This window comes from Phyllobates terribilis, unplaced genomic scaffold (assembly GCF_046119375.1).
Source record: "Phyllobates terribilis strain yellow unplaced genomic scaffold, ASM4611937v1 Scaffold_4__5_contigs__length_816908805, whole genome shotgun sequence".
NCBI lineage: Eukaryota > Metazoa > Chordata > Amphibia > Anura > Dendrobatidae > Phyllobates > Phyllobates terribilis.
The window spans coordinates 654,770,441-654,786,751 of NW_027362764.1; the positions used below are offsets into that span (position 1 = coordinate 654,770,441).

The 16,311-nt window shown below is 40.0% G+C and overlaps 1 protein-coding gene across 1 annotated transcript in view; it reads left to right on the top strand.

Annotated features, from left to right (window-relative positions):
• Positions 1 to 16,311, top strand: part of CRISPLD1 (cysteine rich secretory protein LCCL domain containing 1) — a 148,312-nt gene that overhangs the window by 99,209 nt on the left and 32,792 nt on the right. Inside the window, exons 8-12 of the mRNA XM_073679457.1 lie at positions 1,344 to 1,404; positions 3,758 to 3,824; positions 9,691 to 9,821; positions 11,850 to 11,893; positions 11,983 to 12,055. Of these exons, the coding sequence (XP_073535558.1) occupies positions 1,344 to 1,404; positions 3,758 to 3,824; positions 9,691 to 9,821; positions 11,850 to 11,893; positions 11,983 to 12,055 (376 nt within the window). The remainder of the gene's footprint in view (positions 1 to 1,343; positions 1,405 to 3,757; positions 3,825 to 9,690; positions 9,822 to 11,849; positions 11,894 to 11,982; positions 12,056 to 16,311) is intronic.

The following is a 16,311-nucleotide window of genomic DNA, read 5'->3' on the forward strand; positions in this document are numbered from 1 at the left end:
GTTCCCCCATTGGACTACTGACATCAATATCCGTTGGGAGGCGTAACAGGAAATCAGCTGAACATGCGAAGATCCATTATTAATTGAATGATAGACTTTATTGTCATCATTTTACATATCATTAGAAAGGCCAGAAAGGTTATTTGCAAATAAGACAGAGACCAAGATGGCAGGTTAGGAGCTTCAAATAAGATGGCATACAGCTCCATAGTTAGGCCAAAGTCTGGGCTCTCTGGAACATCATGCTTTTCTGTTCAAATAAATAACCAAAATGTAGAATAGGCAGAACCCAAAATACATAATTTAGTCCCTCTGCTTCTGTTCACATCACTTTTACAATAGTCCGATTCATCAAGGCTAATGATGTTCATGCTGGTCCTCATGAGGGTGGATGTTGGAGTCAGACGCTCCTGATTTATTAAGAGAGAAATGCCTGTTAATGAATTAGGTGCATCTGAAAAGCATACGCCATCGGGAACTGGAGTAACATTTATGGCATATGGAACGCCACTGCTTATCATGAATTAGAAGGCTGTAGCGTCATACCCCCATCCTGCCCCAGCTCCACCCTTTTTTGCCGAGCTGAGCAAAATGGATGTGAAAATGCCAAAAGTCACTAAATTTTTTGCACAAGTCTGCATTGAGAAAAATATTTGCGACTTTTCAAAGTGATTTACGGAATTCTGGCATAATTGCTTTGATCGATTGGGGCCTACGTCCGTGTGACTGTTTCTCAGAACGGAACAAACAAATTGAGTGTTCAAATGGATGTGTGAATGTAACCTTACTCTATGAACTCCAGGGTGTGAAAAAGTGTTTGCCCCTTCCTGATTTCTTATTCTCTTGCATGTTTGTCACACTTAAATGTTTCAGATCACAAAACAAATTTAAATATTACACAGAGATAACACAAGTAAGCACAGAATGCAGTTTTTAAATGAAGGTCTTTATTATTAAGGGAAAAAAGATATCCAAACCTACAGGGCCCTGTGTGAAAAACTTATTGCCTCTAAACCTAATAAGTGGTTGGGCCACCCTTAGCAGAAATAATTTCAATCAAGTGTTTGTGATAACTGGCAATGAGTCTTTTACAACTCTCTGGAAGAATTTTGGACCACTCATCTTTGCAAAATTGTTGTAGTTCAGCCACATTTGAGGGTTTCTGAGCATGAACAGCCATATTTAACACTTTTTCACACAACTGTATAAGTATTTAACAAAAAGTCCCTTGTGGAATATGAATTATTCTGGCACACAAAATTGTCATTTAATGTTGAAGTTTACAACATTAGAGCCTTCTTTTCAATGTAATATTGTATTTATGATTTGTTTTTATTTTGCAGCTCAGATAGTATCTTGTGAAGTCAGATTGCGGGATCAATGTAAAGGGACAACATGTAACAGGTAATCAAATGGCTGCAATATTATGTAATAGGGAGAGTCACTTATCATGTTACTAAGATGCTTAAAGGGGTATTTTCAAGTTTTTTCTTTTGCAACTCAGAGCAATGCATTCTCCTTAGTTTCCTTACTTCTGGTGTCCAGTAAAGTGGGCTCTCCTCCTTGAGTGACAGCTTTGGTGAGTAGTAGAGCTGTAGTATTAGTAGAACTATGAAGCCCAGCACAGGCTCTGCTGTAACAAGTTCAGCTATCAGTAGTTTTTTCGGGAGTGTACATTTGTATCACTGTATTTACATATAGAGATAACAGGGCATTTGAACAAGCACAGAGCTCCTGAAAGAAAAAGCAGAGACAGCAAGAGCAGAGAGCCTTGATAAGCAGACCTGCTTTGAAAACTGCAGGGCTGATGATTGATAACTGTATCTCTTCAGAAGATGAGAGGGAGAGGAAGTGAGGGGGAAGGAGATGAGCAACTAACTGCTGTATAAAAACCAATGGGTTGGAGAGAGAGCTGACTGGAATGTTGAGAGTTAACTCCTCTCCTGGAATGTAGCTACTGCACACTCTCAGCCAGGGTCTGGGGGTCGGGCTCTATGGAAACCAGCTGTAGACTATAAAAGATAAAAGTTGTCATCATTGGAGAATGATAGCCGATAGGAAAAGAAAATCAATTGCAAACTTGCTTATTTTCATGTTGTCAACTAATTAATGAAAGCAATTCAAGAACATGAGCATACCCGGTTACTGTTTTTTAAGTTGCTACTTCTAAAATAATATAGATGCTACTTTTATTTATATAATATTAAGACAGATTTGGCTCACCTTTTTAGATGTGTGTGCTTTAATTTCACACATGTTAACAGTCTAATAATTCTAAGGAATCTTTGAAAACATACTTTTTGTAAATACAGGACACAGTTTATTTCCATTTTGCATATAGTCTCCTTATACTTTTGAATGTCATTTATTTAGTCATGTGCCCAAGTAACAAAACTTGATGCAGCATTTATTTTTTCCTGCATTGTGTTCTGTTATACCAACAAAAAGCTTGACTTACTATAAAATGTTTTCTATCTTTTCTATGAAGAGTCTCCAATATAGATACTTCCATCCTTAGGTTTCCTCCTGACTTTACATATTCAAGAATATGTAAAGCAAGATGTCCAGCTTTGGAAAAAAAATGGAATGCTCTGTCAGGAGCTGTTTATGCTATTAAGTATGGCCCATTGTGATAGAAAAAGAAAAGTGGTCACAGAATAAATAACAATACATGAAGCGCTACCGGTGTGCAGATGCACTGGAATGGAAATTTCAACTTAAACATGAATAACATGAGCAAAGAAAGCCAGTGCACATCCAAATAAATATGAATGTATAACAATCTTTAATACCAAAAAATGCATAGCAAAAAAAACATTCACAAACATTTAACATTAGAATACATTAAGGAATTGTCAAAAGGTTTGCTTGTTTCCCCCAACTGTCCCAACTTAAATGTCTGTGGAGATTATGCTTTTTGCTCTCTTTTTGCATTAATAATGAATGTTATATTCATATTTATCTGGTTGTGCACCGACCTTCTTTGTTTATGCGTCTGGACTTTTAGTTGAGACTGTTGTTTTAGCTGGCTGCTCTCCTTCTCACAGCTGCTGCTCTCTTCCTGCTCTTCTGTGCCCATCCTCTCCTCAGACTTCAGGCACAGCATTCTTCTCATTGCCACTGCCTCATGGGTCTTGGCTACCACAAGTCAATGATCTGTCATCATAGGCATCTTTTAGGACATTGGTGCCCAAGAAGTAAAGTTCTTTAGGATTCTGTTTGAGCCTAGATGTACTTCTGGTTTATCCATTCTTTTACAGACCAGACTAGCAAGCTGACCTTTTTCACCTGTCCTGACCCTCTTCCTATCTACTTTTGTGGGAAATACTGTTTTCCCAGACCTGAGCCTTTCAGACTATGCTTTTGACTACTACATGGGAATCCATATGTTCGCTTCTCCTAATAGAGACTACTCTAAGGTTGCTACCTAATGAATCCTTGAAGCAAAGTCTAGAACTATATATAATGGTTGAAGGGTGAAAAACAGTCATTTTTTTAGATTCAGCTTTACAGTCCCAAGAAAAATCCATTGACAAGTGGACCTCTTGTAAACCACCCAATGGTTGTGATGTATATTGTGGTCTGTTGTGAGTTTTACAATAATATATTCACATCATATTGCAAGAAATTGGAGACCTTAATATTTTGTGAATTGTGTTAAGGGTGTAAACATTCTCATTAGTAAGAATTCGACATAAAAAATTATGAAATTACTTTTTTTTGGTAAAATACCCTATTTTTGGATTTTTATTTTTAGATATGAATGTTCAGCAGGCTGTTTGGACAGCAGTGCCAAAGTTATTGGAAGTGTATTTTATGAAATGGTAAGTAAGTATCATTAATGGGAATCTGTTAGCAGGATCCCCAACTTGCCCTCCCCCCAACTGTTTACATGTGACATTTTGCTTTCTGAAAGATAATGTCATCCACACCTTTACTTATGTAAATTGTTGCTTTCTGACTGAAAAAAAAACCTGTTTTAATTTATATGCAAATGAGGTTTTCTCATAAACAAGGCACATTATAATCAATAGATCTTGGAATAAAAATAATTTCCACAATTGGATGCGTTAAAAAATGCTCCTGTGCCGAGATAATCTTATACATGTGACGCGCCCCCTGGGCCAGTGCTGTTTGGGGATACCCGGAACCGGATCAGATGGGGGTTTGTAGTCTCCGAGTGGCGGCGACCCGGTCCGTGCCCAGGGTGTCAAACTCAGTGTGTGGCAGTCTTTACAGATGTTGTTAAATGTTCTTTAGTGTCGACTACGCCACCCGTTGATTTGCGGTCAAAAGGCCGCCGCTGCAGCAGGGTCCGCTGAGGCTGTTGGTATGTGTGCAGCTGTGGTAGTATAACCCCCAACGGGAGGGGTATAGCCTCAGGGGGTCAGATGTAGAGGATGGTGGTTGTGAAGGTGCAGGAGAGCTAAGCAAGAAGACTCAGAGTCGGGCTGTGTAGTTCAGGGGTTTTTACTTACGGGTGTTCTTATGGTCACTCTGGCCTGAAGCGACCACCCGAGCCGTGCTGCGTCCACCAGGTCCTGGACTCGGCCAACCCCCAAGCAATTCTGGAGCGTGGTCCTGAGCTCCTGTCTGACTTTCCCTCTCTTCTGGCCGTTCTCACTAGGGATCCACTTATGTCCAGCTCCCTCGGGTCTCTTGGTGGGTACACCTCTTCTGGGTTCCCTGACCCTATACTTGGTATGCCTTCCTAGTGGATTTAGTGAGGGTCGTGGCAGATCCTGCCCACGACCTCCGGTTCCTGGCTAAGGTGTGCTTTTCTCTCTGCCAGCTTGGGATCCGGTACCCTGGGTGCCAACCCTTCACCCTGCTGTTTGTATTCTGGGGTCTTGGGGTTCCTTCTTCTTCTCTCTGGGTCCTTCTGACTCCTCTCTCTCTCTCAGACTTGGCCTTGGAGCTGGGCCCAGCCGGAGCCACAACTCCCTGTCAGCCCTTCTGGCTGAGCTTCGCTGCTCTGCTCCTCTGACTAAACTCTGACAGACTGACCCTGATCTAAGATGGTGCCCACCTTATATACTCCCTCTATGTGTGAGCTCAGGTGACCAGCACCCAATGAGCTCCTAGCATTACCCAGACTGCTCCCCCTATCTGCCCCTACACTACTGGGATGTTCCACCCCCCTCCCACTCCAGCCAGGGACAGACGCTATCGTACCTGCACATATATTGGTGGGAGTACCGTCGATCTGTCCCCCGGAAATGGGATGTATGTAGTGTATGCAGCTATCTGAGCTCAGTCCCACACTCCATCCTTACCCGGGAGTGGAATTCCACACCTCTGGCTTGAGGTGCAATACCCCTGTAGCAGCCGAGTCCTCAGGGTGCTACACATGTGCCCCTGCTGTGTACTGTGTAATGGCTGTGTCTGACCGTGCAGGAACATGGTCTGATCATACCACAGCTCCTGGGCCGCGGGGAAGCAAAGAGTATACAGACAGGATAAGATGGGATCGCAGCTGCTGGTTTCTGTAAGGAAAAAGGTTTCCCTGCCTGTTTAAAAGCTTGTTTCATCTCACAGAAAGAATCAGCTGTGATCCACTGCTGTAATGCCTGTATTGTCTCTTTTGTTTCCTCCCCTGCCCAGGAGATGATCAAATAATGTTCCTACACGGTCAGGACACATCCATGTCACATTTATAAGGTTATCTTTGGACAGGAGCATTTTTTTAACACATCCAAATGTGGAACTTATTTTTATTCTAAGATCAATTAATTAAAATGTATTTTGCTCATGGGAAAACCCTTTCAGTGTTTTGGGCATATCAAAGCATTTGCCAAGCCTCTGCCTCTCTGGCATTATTCCCTGCCCAGTCCCACCTTCCTGAGCTTACCTGGCAGCTCACCTGACTGTGTAGTCAAATCAGTGAGCTGTTAGTCAAGCAGAAATAGATAGAGCTCGGCAGGGAATAGAGCTAGGGTGGCAGAGGCCTGGGAAGTTCTATGACATGTCAAGAGCACTTATGCTTATAAAATAAAACAGCTACTTTTTGTCAGTGAAAACAGATTGCATAAGTAAAGGTGGGGATAACATCTTTTTTTTGGAGGGAGGTGGATTGTTCCCTTTAAACAATCCACATACTGTAAGAGGTGGTTGTCTGAATAAATGTCTGTGATGATAATACCTTTTAAAGGGGTTGTCTAGTCCAAATCGATAAGTCTGCAGTCACTCTGTGTGACTACAAACTTTTGAATCCCACAAGCGCAGGTGCTGTGCACTGAGAGGATTCGCCGGTTTAAGACCTGGGACCGGAGGGTATGTAAGTGTTATACATACTCCCGGCCAGTGGGTGTGGCCTCGCTCCATACACTTGTATAGAGCGAGGCAGCGCACCATCTAATGACACTACCAGCCAGTGGGTGTGGCGGTGTGGCCTCGCTCCATACACTTGCATAGAGCAAGGCAGCGCCCCGTCTAGTGACATGGCTGGCAGTTGGGTGTGGCAGACTAGAGGGCACGGCCTCACTCCATACAAGTGTATAGAAGCAAAGTCGCTCCCACTGGCTGGGAGTATGTATAACACATACATACCCTCCCGAGTCAGAAACCGGCGAATCCCTCCAGCATACAGTGGATGTGCTGGGGGGATTCATAAGTCTTTAGTCACAGAGAGTGACTGCAAACTTATCGATTTGGACCAGACAATCCCTTTAAAGGTGAAAATAGACACAAGATTTTAAGTCAACAGATGAAAGATCAAGCAGTTAATCATAACTTTGGCCCTTATCAGCCAAACCACTTATGGGCTAGTTTAGACAGTATTTTTAATTTCAATGGATTGTTTTTTTTGCACAAAACGAAAGAGCATGATCTGTTACTGCCAGATAAATAGAGTAGACAGCTAAAATCAGTCTTGGTAATGAAAATGTTCTTATGTCTATGGTCAGCTTAACAGTCAGTGTCTTCGATATCTAATGACAATGAAATCTAAGATGTGAACTGTTTGCTTTTCATTGCATAAGACAAACTTCTTGCTTATTTTTTTTGCATTAGATTAAATGGCGATTTGAGGTCTTCTGAGGGTTTAACTATTTGGATATCCCAGAGCCATATGCTAGGCTTGCTATTAGCCGAGGCAAAGTTTCAGTCAGATATATTGCCAGGGAAGCAAACTGTACAATGGCCAAAGCAAAGTAGCTTGTAATCAGTATCAAAAAACACATGTCCCTGTTGTTCTCCTAGCTACGCTCCTGGAATAACCCCTATTTCATACAGAGGTTTCTTTTTTTACCAACAAATTTCTACTATTACCCTATTCCTGCAAAAAGAAAAATGTTTTGCTGCTGTAGACAAAAAGGAAAAGTTTAAACTCTTGCAAAACTATGAAGTTTAGAATTAAACGAGCAATAAGGCTAAGTTCAGATGGATGAAGTTTTTTGAGGCTTTCAAAAATGAGTTTCTCAAATGGAATATGCTTCAGGAAATGCACCTGTGTTGTCGAGTTCTTGGAGTTTTACATTTCCTGAAGACGTTTCAGAAGTTTTTTTTTCCCTGAAATATTGTTTTATAGCCTTTTAATTTTACAGAGCCTAATTTGTTTTGGATTCCATCCACTGCAAAGAAGTGACATTCACTTTTTATTCAAAACCTCTTCAGGAAAAAAATGTTCAAAAAACTCATGTGAAATTCCCCTAGAAATGACTATGAGGAGCTTTTCTTGAGTTTTTGAAGCTTTTTTTGAAGATCCTCTTCAAAAATACTGCATAAACATAGCCTTAGACTTAATAGGAATCGGTCAACAGGATTTTGCCACCTACTCTGAGAGCAGCATCATGTATGGATAGAAACCTTGATTCCAGCGATGTGTAACTTTCTGGGGTTTGCTGTAGTTTAAACAAAATCACTTTTTGATCAGCAGATTTTCATTAGATGACTAGTACACCTGCTGTCACATAGTCCTCCATATTCATGAGGTCTGTATAAACTCCACCCCATTACTGATTAGCAGCTTTCTGCCTATGCACAGTGAACACAGAAAGAAGCCAATCAGTAGTGTGGGCGGGGTTATACAGAGCTCAGCATTTAGAGAACTGGAAATTTAGTTTTCCTTCTAATGACAAACTTGCTCAAAAGCTTGTGCCTCCAGACACACCCCACACCAAATGCTCTAAAAGGCTGGGAATGTATCCTCTGACCTCCTCCCTCTCCACAAGTGTTTAATCACCCTAGCACTAAACATGGCTGATTAACCCCTCATTCCTTCATGTGCTGGAACCTTTTACCCTATGTTTAATTACTGGAACTAACAATCTCAGTGCTACATATCTCCTCTCCAGTACTTTGCCAGTGACTTTGTCACACACTGTGTAGGCACATCATGGGGTCTGCAAACGCGATATGATGCAAGCAGACCATTCCATCAATGTCTGCGTTCCAAAACATCACTCCTTCCCTTCCGAGCCCTGACGTCCGCCCAAACAGTAGTTTTCTCCCACATATGGGGTATCAGCGTACTAAGGAGAAATTGCACAACAGATTTTGAGGTCCATTTTCTTGTTTTTCTTGTGAAAAACATTTTTTTTGGCTAAAATAAAATTTCTGTGCAAAAAAAGTGTTTTTTTTTAATTTTCACAACTCAATGTTATAATTTTCTGTGAAGCACCTGGGGGTTCAAGGTGCTCACCACACATCTGGATAAATTCCTTGGGGGGTTTAGTTCCCAAAATGGGGTCACTCGTGGGGGGTTTCCACTGTTTAGGTGCATCAGGGGCTCTCCAAACATGACATTAAGTCCACTCTCAATTCCAGCCAATTTTGTGTTCTAAAAGTCAAATGGTGCTCCTTCCCTTCAAACCCCGGCCATATGGAGTATCAGCGAACTCAGGAGAAATTGCACAACAACTTCTGAGGTTCAATTTTTCCTGTTACCCTTGTGAAAATAAAAAAAACGGGTCTAAAAGATCATTTTTGTGGAAAAAAAGTATTTTTTTTTATTTTTACAGCTCTACATTATAAACTTGGGGGTTCAAAGTGCTCACTATACATCTAGATAAGTTCCTTAAGGGGTCTATTTTCCAAAATGGAGTCACTTGTGGGGGGTCTCCACTGTTTAGGCACATCAGGAGCTCTCCAAATGCGACATTGTGTCCACTCTCAATTTCAGACAATTTTCTCGTTCAAAAGTCAAACGGTGCTTAAATGTTCATGTTTTTCTTTCACATTCCATTAATTCCTGTGAAGCACCTGAAGGGTTAATAAACTCATTGAATGTGGTTTTGAGCACCTTGAGGGGTGCAGTTTTTAGAATGGTGTCACTTTTGGATATTTTCTGTCATATACATCCCTCAAAGTGACTTCAAATGTGATGTGGTCCCTAAAAAAAATGGTTTTGTTGAATAAATGTGAAATCGCTGGTCAACATTTAACCCTTATAACTTCCTAACAAAATAAAAATTTGTTTCAAAAACTGTGCAGATGTAAAGTAGACATGTGGAAAATGTTATGTATTAACTATTTTCTGTGACATATCTCTCTGACTTAAGAACATATGAATTCAAAGTTTGAAAATTGCTACATTTTCACCAAATTTCCATTTTTTTCACAAATGAACGCAAGTCAGATTAAAGAAATTTTGTCACTATCATGAAGTACAATATGTCATGAAAAAACAATATTGATTTGATTTAACCTTAAAGTTTACAAGTTTACTGATAATTTTCTTTTCATTATTAGCAATCAAGTGTTTGTAGAGCAGCCATACATTCTGGTGTAATAGATAATGAAGGTGGATGGGTAGATGTTACGCGACAAGGGAGAAGAAATTACTTTATAAAATCTTACAGAAATGGAGTCCAGGCTATCGGGTGAGCTCCCCTATAAATAGTTTTACCTACAAACAACCATTTATGACCTTATCTATTTAGTGGTTCCTGCAAATGACTTATAGGCTTTTCAAAATCATTATTGTGATTTTTATTTTTAAATGTGACAGTTTCTCTTCAGTAGATATACATAAAAGATCTAGGAGTCTAGAAAAGATTTTTGCTTGATTTCAATATTTGTTGTGTTTGTGACTTTGGATGTTGTACTGAAACGCTAACACAAATTTTAATACAAGATGAATACATTAAGTCTTCCTTGAGATGTCCGTGATTTTTCTCTCATACGTAAAAACATAGACCGCTGTTCATCAGTGTTTTCAATCCGAGCTTCATCAGTATATGGTCTTGTCACTTTTTGCCATCAGTGGTTCATCATTGATTACTGATGAATAGATAAATTACATGGCTTCTACTATCTATTATAATCATAAATGCTCACTGAGGCCATCCATACACTATCAGTGATTTTCAAGGTTCCAAAGATCTGCATAGGTAATATTGATCTTTGACTTGCTTCAAAAACTAAAATATCTCCATGATTTTTTGTGAACTGCTTCGTACTCAAACAAACAGGGAAATGTGAATAGCCCCATAGAGTATAATGGGTACATGTTTTGTCCTTGAAAAACATGGATAGTATGCAACTCACGGATTGTTATGATCTGCACCAAGTACTAAGGAAAGATAGGGGAAATCTGTCCCTACAGTAAGACTAAGCTGAATCCCTTCGATGTAGCGGGCTGCCTGTTCCTAGTGAACAGACCCGCCTTTGTCCTCGGCTAGTCTGAACGAAGACCTATAGAATTAAGGGAGGGGTCCCTAAAAGAACTAAGGACTGGGACAAAAATGGGACACCGCCTAAACAGAGAAAGTTGCAGAACACAAAAAGAGAAACTGACAAAAAGGTACTAGAGGTCCCAGAAGGACCAAGCAATCTGACAGAGAAAGGCACAGAAGCACCTGGCTAGAGAAACAGTCAGACATTGAAGTCCAGCACAGCCAAAAGGGCGGGGCTGGAATATAAAGGCTGATGGTCACGTGACCGCAAAACACAAGATGGAAAAAAACAAACAGGAGGGTTCTAACACAGATTTCTCGATGCCTAGAAATTTCAATGGCTGCCAACTCCCCTTTTCTTTTTATAATTAGGTCTAACTATAATTAGGTCTCCTTAGTTCCTCCACTGGTGCATGACCTCTGCCAATTCAGTGGCTGCAGTGTTGTTTATACGTTGGTAAAAAGAGGTGAACAAGCAGCTTAAAGAAACACTTCCATTAAAGTTTCTATACTCTTAATATATAGCAGCCATCATATTATATAGCACTGTGTACTTACAATTGCTCATTTTCCCCCTCTACCCAGTTAATTCTTCTATTTTCCATTAGGTCTATGACATCATGTCATTAAAAACTGACTATCTGAATACTTCTAAGCTGGATGTAGAAACAGGAAGCCTCTTTTTCCCTACATGAGTCATCATTAGACCTACAATTCTACACCACTTCAAAGTTCCTGGCAGGGGGGAGGTGTGAAGTAGCTGGGTCAGGAGTTGAAGAGATGGAGATGGGCTGCTAGGTACTTTTCAGTGATGTAGAATTGTAGTTCTAATGAGGATTCATGCAGGGAAAAGAGGCTTCCTGTTTCTACATAGAACTTAGAAGGATTCTGTTTATAATCATGCAATGTCATAGACTCAGTGGAAAAGAGAAGAAGTAATTGGGTAGAAGGGCAAAATGAGCAATAGTAAGTATACTGTGCCATGTAATATGGATATTGCAAAATATTAATGGGCTAAAAACTTTGATGGGAGGGCTTTTTAATTCATGTGCTTCACTCGTGACAAACATAAAATAGCATGGTGAATCATTTGGATTGATTTCTTTTAATCTAATGATATTAGTCAACAAAGTACCACAGTTTTGTAAAAAGAACTGTATTACATCATATTTGCTCTGTAAAATAATGAAAAGACATTCATGGCTTCTAAATATTAATTTCTTTATCCAACAGCAAATACCAATCTGCTAATTCCTTTTCAGTCTCTAAAGTATCATGTGAGTATCACAGTTTGCAGTGATTTATTATTGTATGCAATTTAATAAGATGCTCGGAATATATATAATGTATTTTATTGTTTTTGTAGTTCAGGCTGTGACTTGTGAGACAACAGTGGAGCAGCTATGTCCGTTTCAGCCTCCAGCTTCTCACTGTCCAAGGTAAGATCTTCAATAAATTAAATTAATATTCTTGACGGAATTTGGTATTGTATTTAGTATTAAACACTGTAAATTTATGCAGCCACCTTTCTACAATTCTTCTAATATATGTGTTTGACAAAGTCATTTGAAACACTCTTAATTTTACATAATCAGTAAAGCAAAATGAAATCCTGTTGGAATTAATGCTTGAGCTCATACTTGAATGTTGAGTGGATCATTAATATGGCACCATTAGAAATCTATCAGTCCATAACATTCCTCAATGTGTCACTGAATTCAAATAGTTTTTTTTAAATTGTGTTAAATGCATAAGAAAAAAATGATGGTCTGCAGTTGTAGATTAGAATAGGGCTTTGTATGAAGGTACTTTATGGTGTCACATCTAAGGATTCTGTTTGCATTGTTCTTTTGCTTCCAAAATTTAAAGGTAAGCAACTTTCTAAAATGGCATTCATTAAAAAAAATTTCTACCATTTTGTTGCTGTAGAGTGTTTGTAAGTCCTTTATTTAGTCGAGTCCTCTGCAAAAATATTTCAGAACTCCTGCTCAGTTATTGCAGCTCTCTCTGCTCCTTTTGGGCTCGTGCACACAACCGTTTAAATCAGATGAGTGCTATCCATGTTTTTTTTTGCCCTGGAACCCTCATACACAGGACCCCCACTAGTCTGCTGTACTTAGTTCTGTTAGGTTTGTTACCTTCTGCATTGCAAGATTTGGGGTTCATGACTCGGCATCCTATCCGGGGACACCTCACGGAAGACTACTCCGTCTCGTCAGTCACTTCTTTTTAGAATCCCTCATCCTTAGTCTCTTCTGGACTTAGGGTCACCCTTTCATGCAGCTCTGCTCTCTTTCATCTCCAAACCCTATCTGACCACTTAACAGAAACTTTGTCAATTTCCCTAACACTTATCCCCTCCCAATATGGGCTAGTCCCAAAATTAACTCTATCTTACCCTAATGTCACTATCTAAACTATAGTCAACTATCTACACTGAAGAGCTAAAGGGTAACAATGTTTTGAACTTTTGACTTTCAGGCTCCATGTCTCACCAATCATTACTGCTTCGAACGTGAGACTACCATCATTTTATAGACACTCATCTTGGCTATCTCATAGATAAATTTGACTTGCCACTCTTTTGCATATGATTAGTTATGCAGATTCTTGTCAATTTTAATTTTTATCATTTTGTTAACATTTTGTAAATCCAACTTTGGTTTTAAATAGTGCCTGAATCCTTCTGGGCATGCTCTTGATCTGATTCATGCATGTCTTGACCACAATCTGATCCCAGGTCTCTTTTACATGGACCCAAAGTTGACGCATACTGTTCTGCTTACTTGGGTATGTGTACAGCTTTTTCTTCAACTCTACCCACAAGTGTTTTATTGGGTCTAAGTCTGAGGACTGTGGGGGTCAGTCCAGCACCTCTACTTCATTGTCATTGAACAATTTCTTCACCAGTTTTGACTTGTGCTTTGGGTCATTGTCCGGCTGGAACATTATGTTGTCCTTTTCATACCCATAGTACTCGAGCGTACGAAGTAATTCATCTTGTAGGATACTCACATATAGCTCAGCATTGAGACTACCATTGATCCTGGTCAAGTATCCAATGCCTTTGGCTGTGAAACAACCCCATATAATCTGGCTCCCTCCTCCGAACTTGATAGTTCCTTTAATTTATCAATTTGTTAACCCCTTTTTCCTTTGTTTCCCTCCAAATTATCCATTTTCAATATTCTACTGTCCACTTTTCGTACTTGTTTGTAAACTCGAGCCAAAGCCATTTATGACGATATTGAATTCGAAGCTTCTTCACCTTTTTCGGGTAACCATTCCAGACTTGTTTAATGTGCGTCGCATGGTGCTTGCATTTACATGTGTAATCTCACTATTGCGAAGCATGCGAGCCACCTCCACTGCCACGTTTGTCGTGCCAGAACTGATAGACCTTGTGATGACCCGACTTGTTGATTCGATAGTTTGCCTGGACGTCCACCTCTTGTCTTTTGAATGGATGGATGAGCTTCATTTAATATTCTTTCAACTGTCATAGCACTCACATGATGCAGTTTGGCAATTTTCTTGGCAGCGAGACCGCTATCGATGTGCTGGATGATCCTGTTTTTCTTTTATTGGGAAATCTTGTTTATAGCTGCTCCTAAATTCAAACTAGTGACCTTTTGCATGGGAATCAACCTAATAACACACCGAGCTATTAGGGAATGTGAGAACAGGTTTCAATTTGTAGGATACAGGAAGAAAAAGATTTTTCCACAACCAGGAGCATAACAGTAACAATGCAGTGGCATTACAAGAATCTGCATAATTAATCATATGCAAAATAGTTGCAAGTCAAATGTATACATCATATAGCCAAGATGATTGTCTATAAAATGATGGTAGTCTCACATTCGAAACAGTAATGGATAGTGAGACATGAAGCCTGAAAGTCAAAAGTGCAAAACATTGTTACCATTTTGCTCGTCAAAGTATCCTATACAATCTATCTTAATATACTATAATTCCTTACATTATCTCATCCTACACTATACATTACTACACACTGTACGTTACCACATTACAATATATACAAAAGACACAAGGCATAATACACATTACACTATACACATGACGTGATTGACATCTTCAGGGGTAGGAATGCTGCAGCACGGTCCACCATCCTTACAACTGCAGACTTGCAGCTTTAGATCGGACAAACCCTTTAAAGTTTAAAGAGGTTGTCCATTACTTTTACATTTATGACCTATCCTAAGGATAGGTCATCAATGTCTGATCTGTCGATGTCCGACACCCAGCACTCCCTCCAATCAGATGTTATTGGTGTCGGCAGCGGAGTCAGCCAGTGGGAAGTACACATTTGCCGAGCTGCTCTGTCTTCTGTCAGTGGCCGAGGCTTGGTACTGCACATCCACCTCCTATTCAAATCAATGGGAGGTGGAAGTGTAGTACCCTGCCAAGGCCACAATCAGAAAATGGCCAGCTCCGCAAGTGAGTACTTGCAGCTGCCGACACCAAGAACAGCTGATCGGCGGGGGTGCCGGGTGTCAGACCCCAGCTGATCAGACATTGATGACCTATCCTGAGGTTAGGTTATCAATATAAAAGAAGTGGACATTCTCTTAACTATCATTTCAGGTGACCTCGCAGCAGATTGCTAGTCTTTCCCTCTAGCTCCTCCTCTTCCACTCTCCATAGAAATTTATGAGCACCAACTGTCATCTTTTATCTTAGTAATGGGAAAGTCTGTACTGAAGTCAGTATTTGCCTCTGAATTCTGAATATTGAAAATGAAAGATTAGTCCACAAGGCAGATTTCTCTAATAAGATATATTACATTTCTTTTTCATTTTCATGTGTACAAATAATTTTGGAAAAAAAATTGAAAATGGCGGTTACTCTAAAACCGTGTGGCGGGAGCTGCTGAGTAATAAGAGAGCACTTTTCTTTCTTAAAACGGAAAGTGCTCATTTGTTAATGTGCTGCAGTGTAATTAGCTTTTATGTGTAAGGCCAGTCAGACGGCGGTATAAATTGGAATGATATCCAAATACAGTGCACAAACTGACCGGCGGCTCTCCTGACCTGATCATGAGAGCTGCATAGAAATACATTAAGCTGTCGAGTCGGGAGAGCCGCCGGCCAGTCTTTGCACTGAGTTCCGATATCAATCCAATTTATTCTGACTGAGTCTTAACAACGACAGATTTCTTTTGGGCTGTTTCATGTATCTCCCAAACTGCAGATCAAATAGGGTGAAAAATCAACTGAACTGTCCGAAAACTAGTCGACCAAAGGATCCGTGACATTTGCCACCGGTTTTATGCCACCAGGGAAAATTCTAACGTAGTTTGTTTTGCCTTTTTAAAACTGTTGAATGCTAGGACCTTTGTGCACAATAATAATATCATACATAGTTTATGATGCAATTAAAAGTGGACATGGGGTTGTTCCGTGTAGACTGATAGTGAATAAGAGTAAATTATTCTGTACCCACTAAGAAATTATACAAATTGCAAGGTCCATTTTCACAATTAACATTCCCAGAATTGCCATTCGTAGTGTAACCTAATGTATGACCTAAAGGTGTGAAATATTACACCAGCAGGAAAATTATATATTTGTGTCATTTACAGTAAAGTCAGGCAGTGTTTTTGGGAAGGGTGGTCTATGTCAGAATAGAGATGTAATTAATGAACTGCGTCATTAGTCAATCAAGAGAGGAA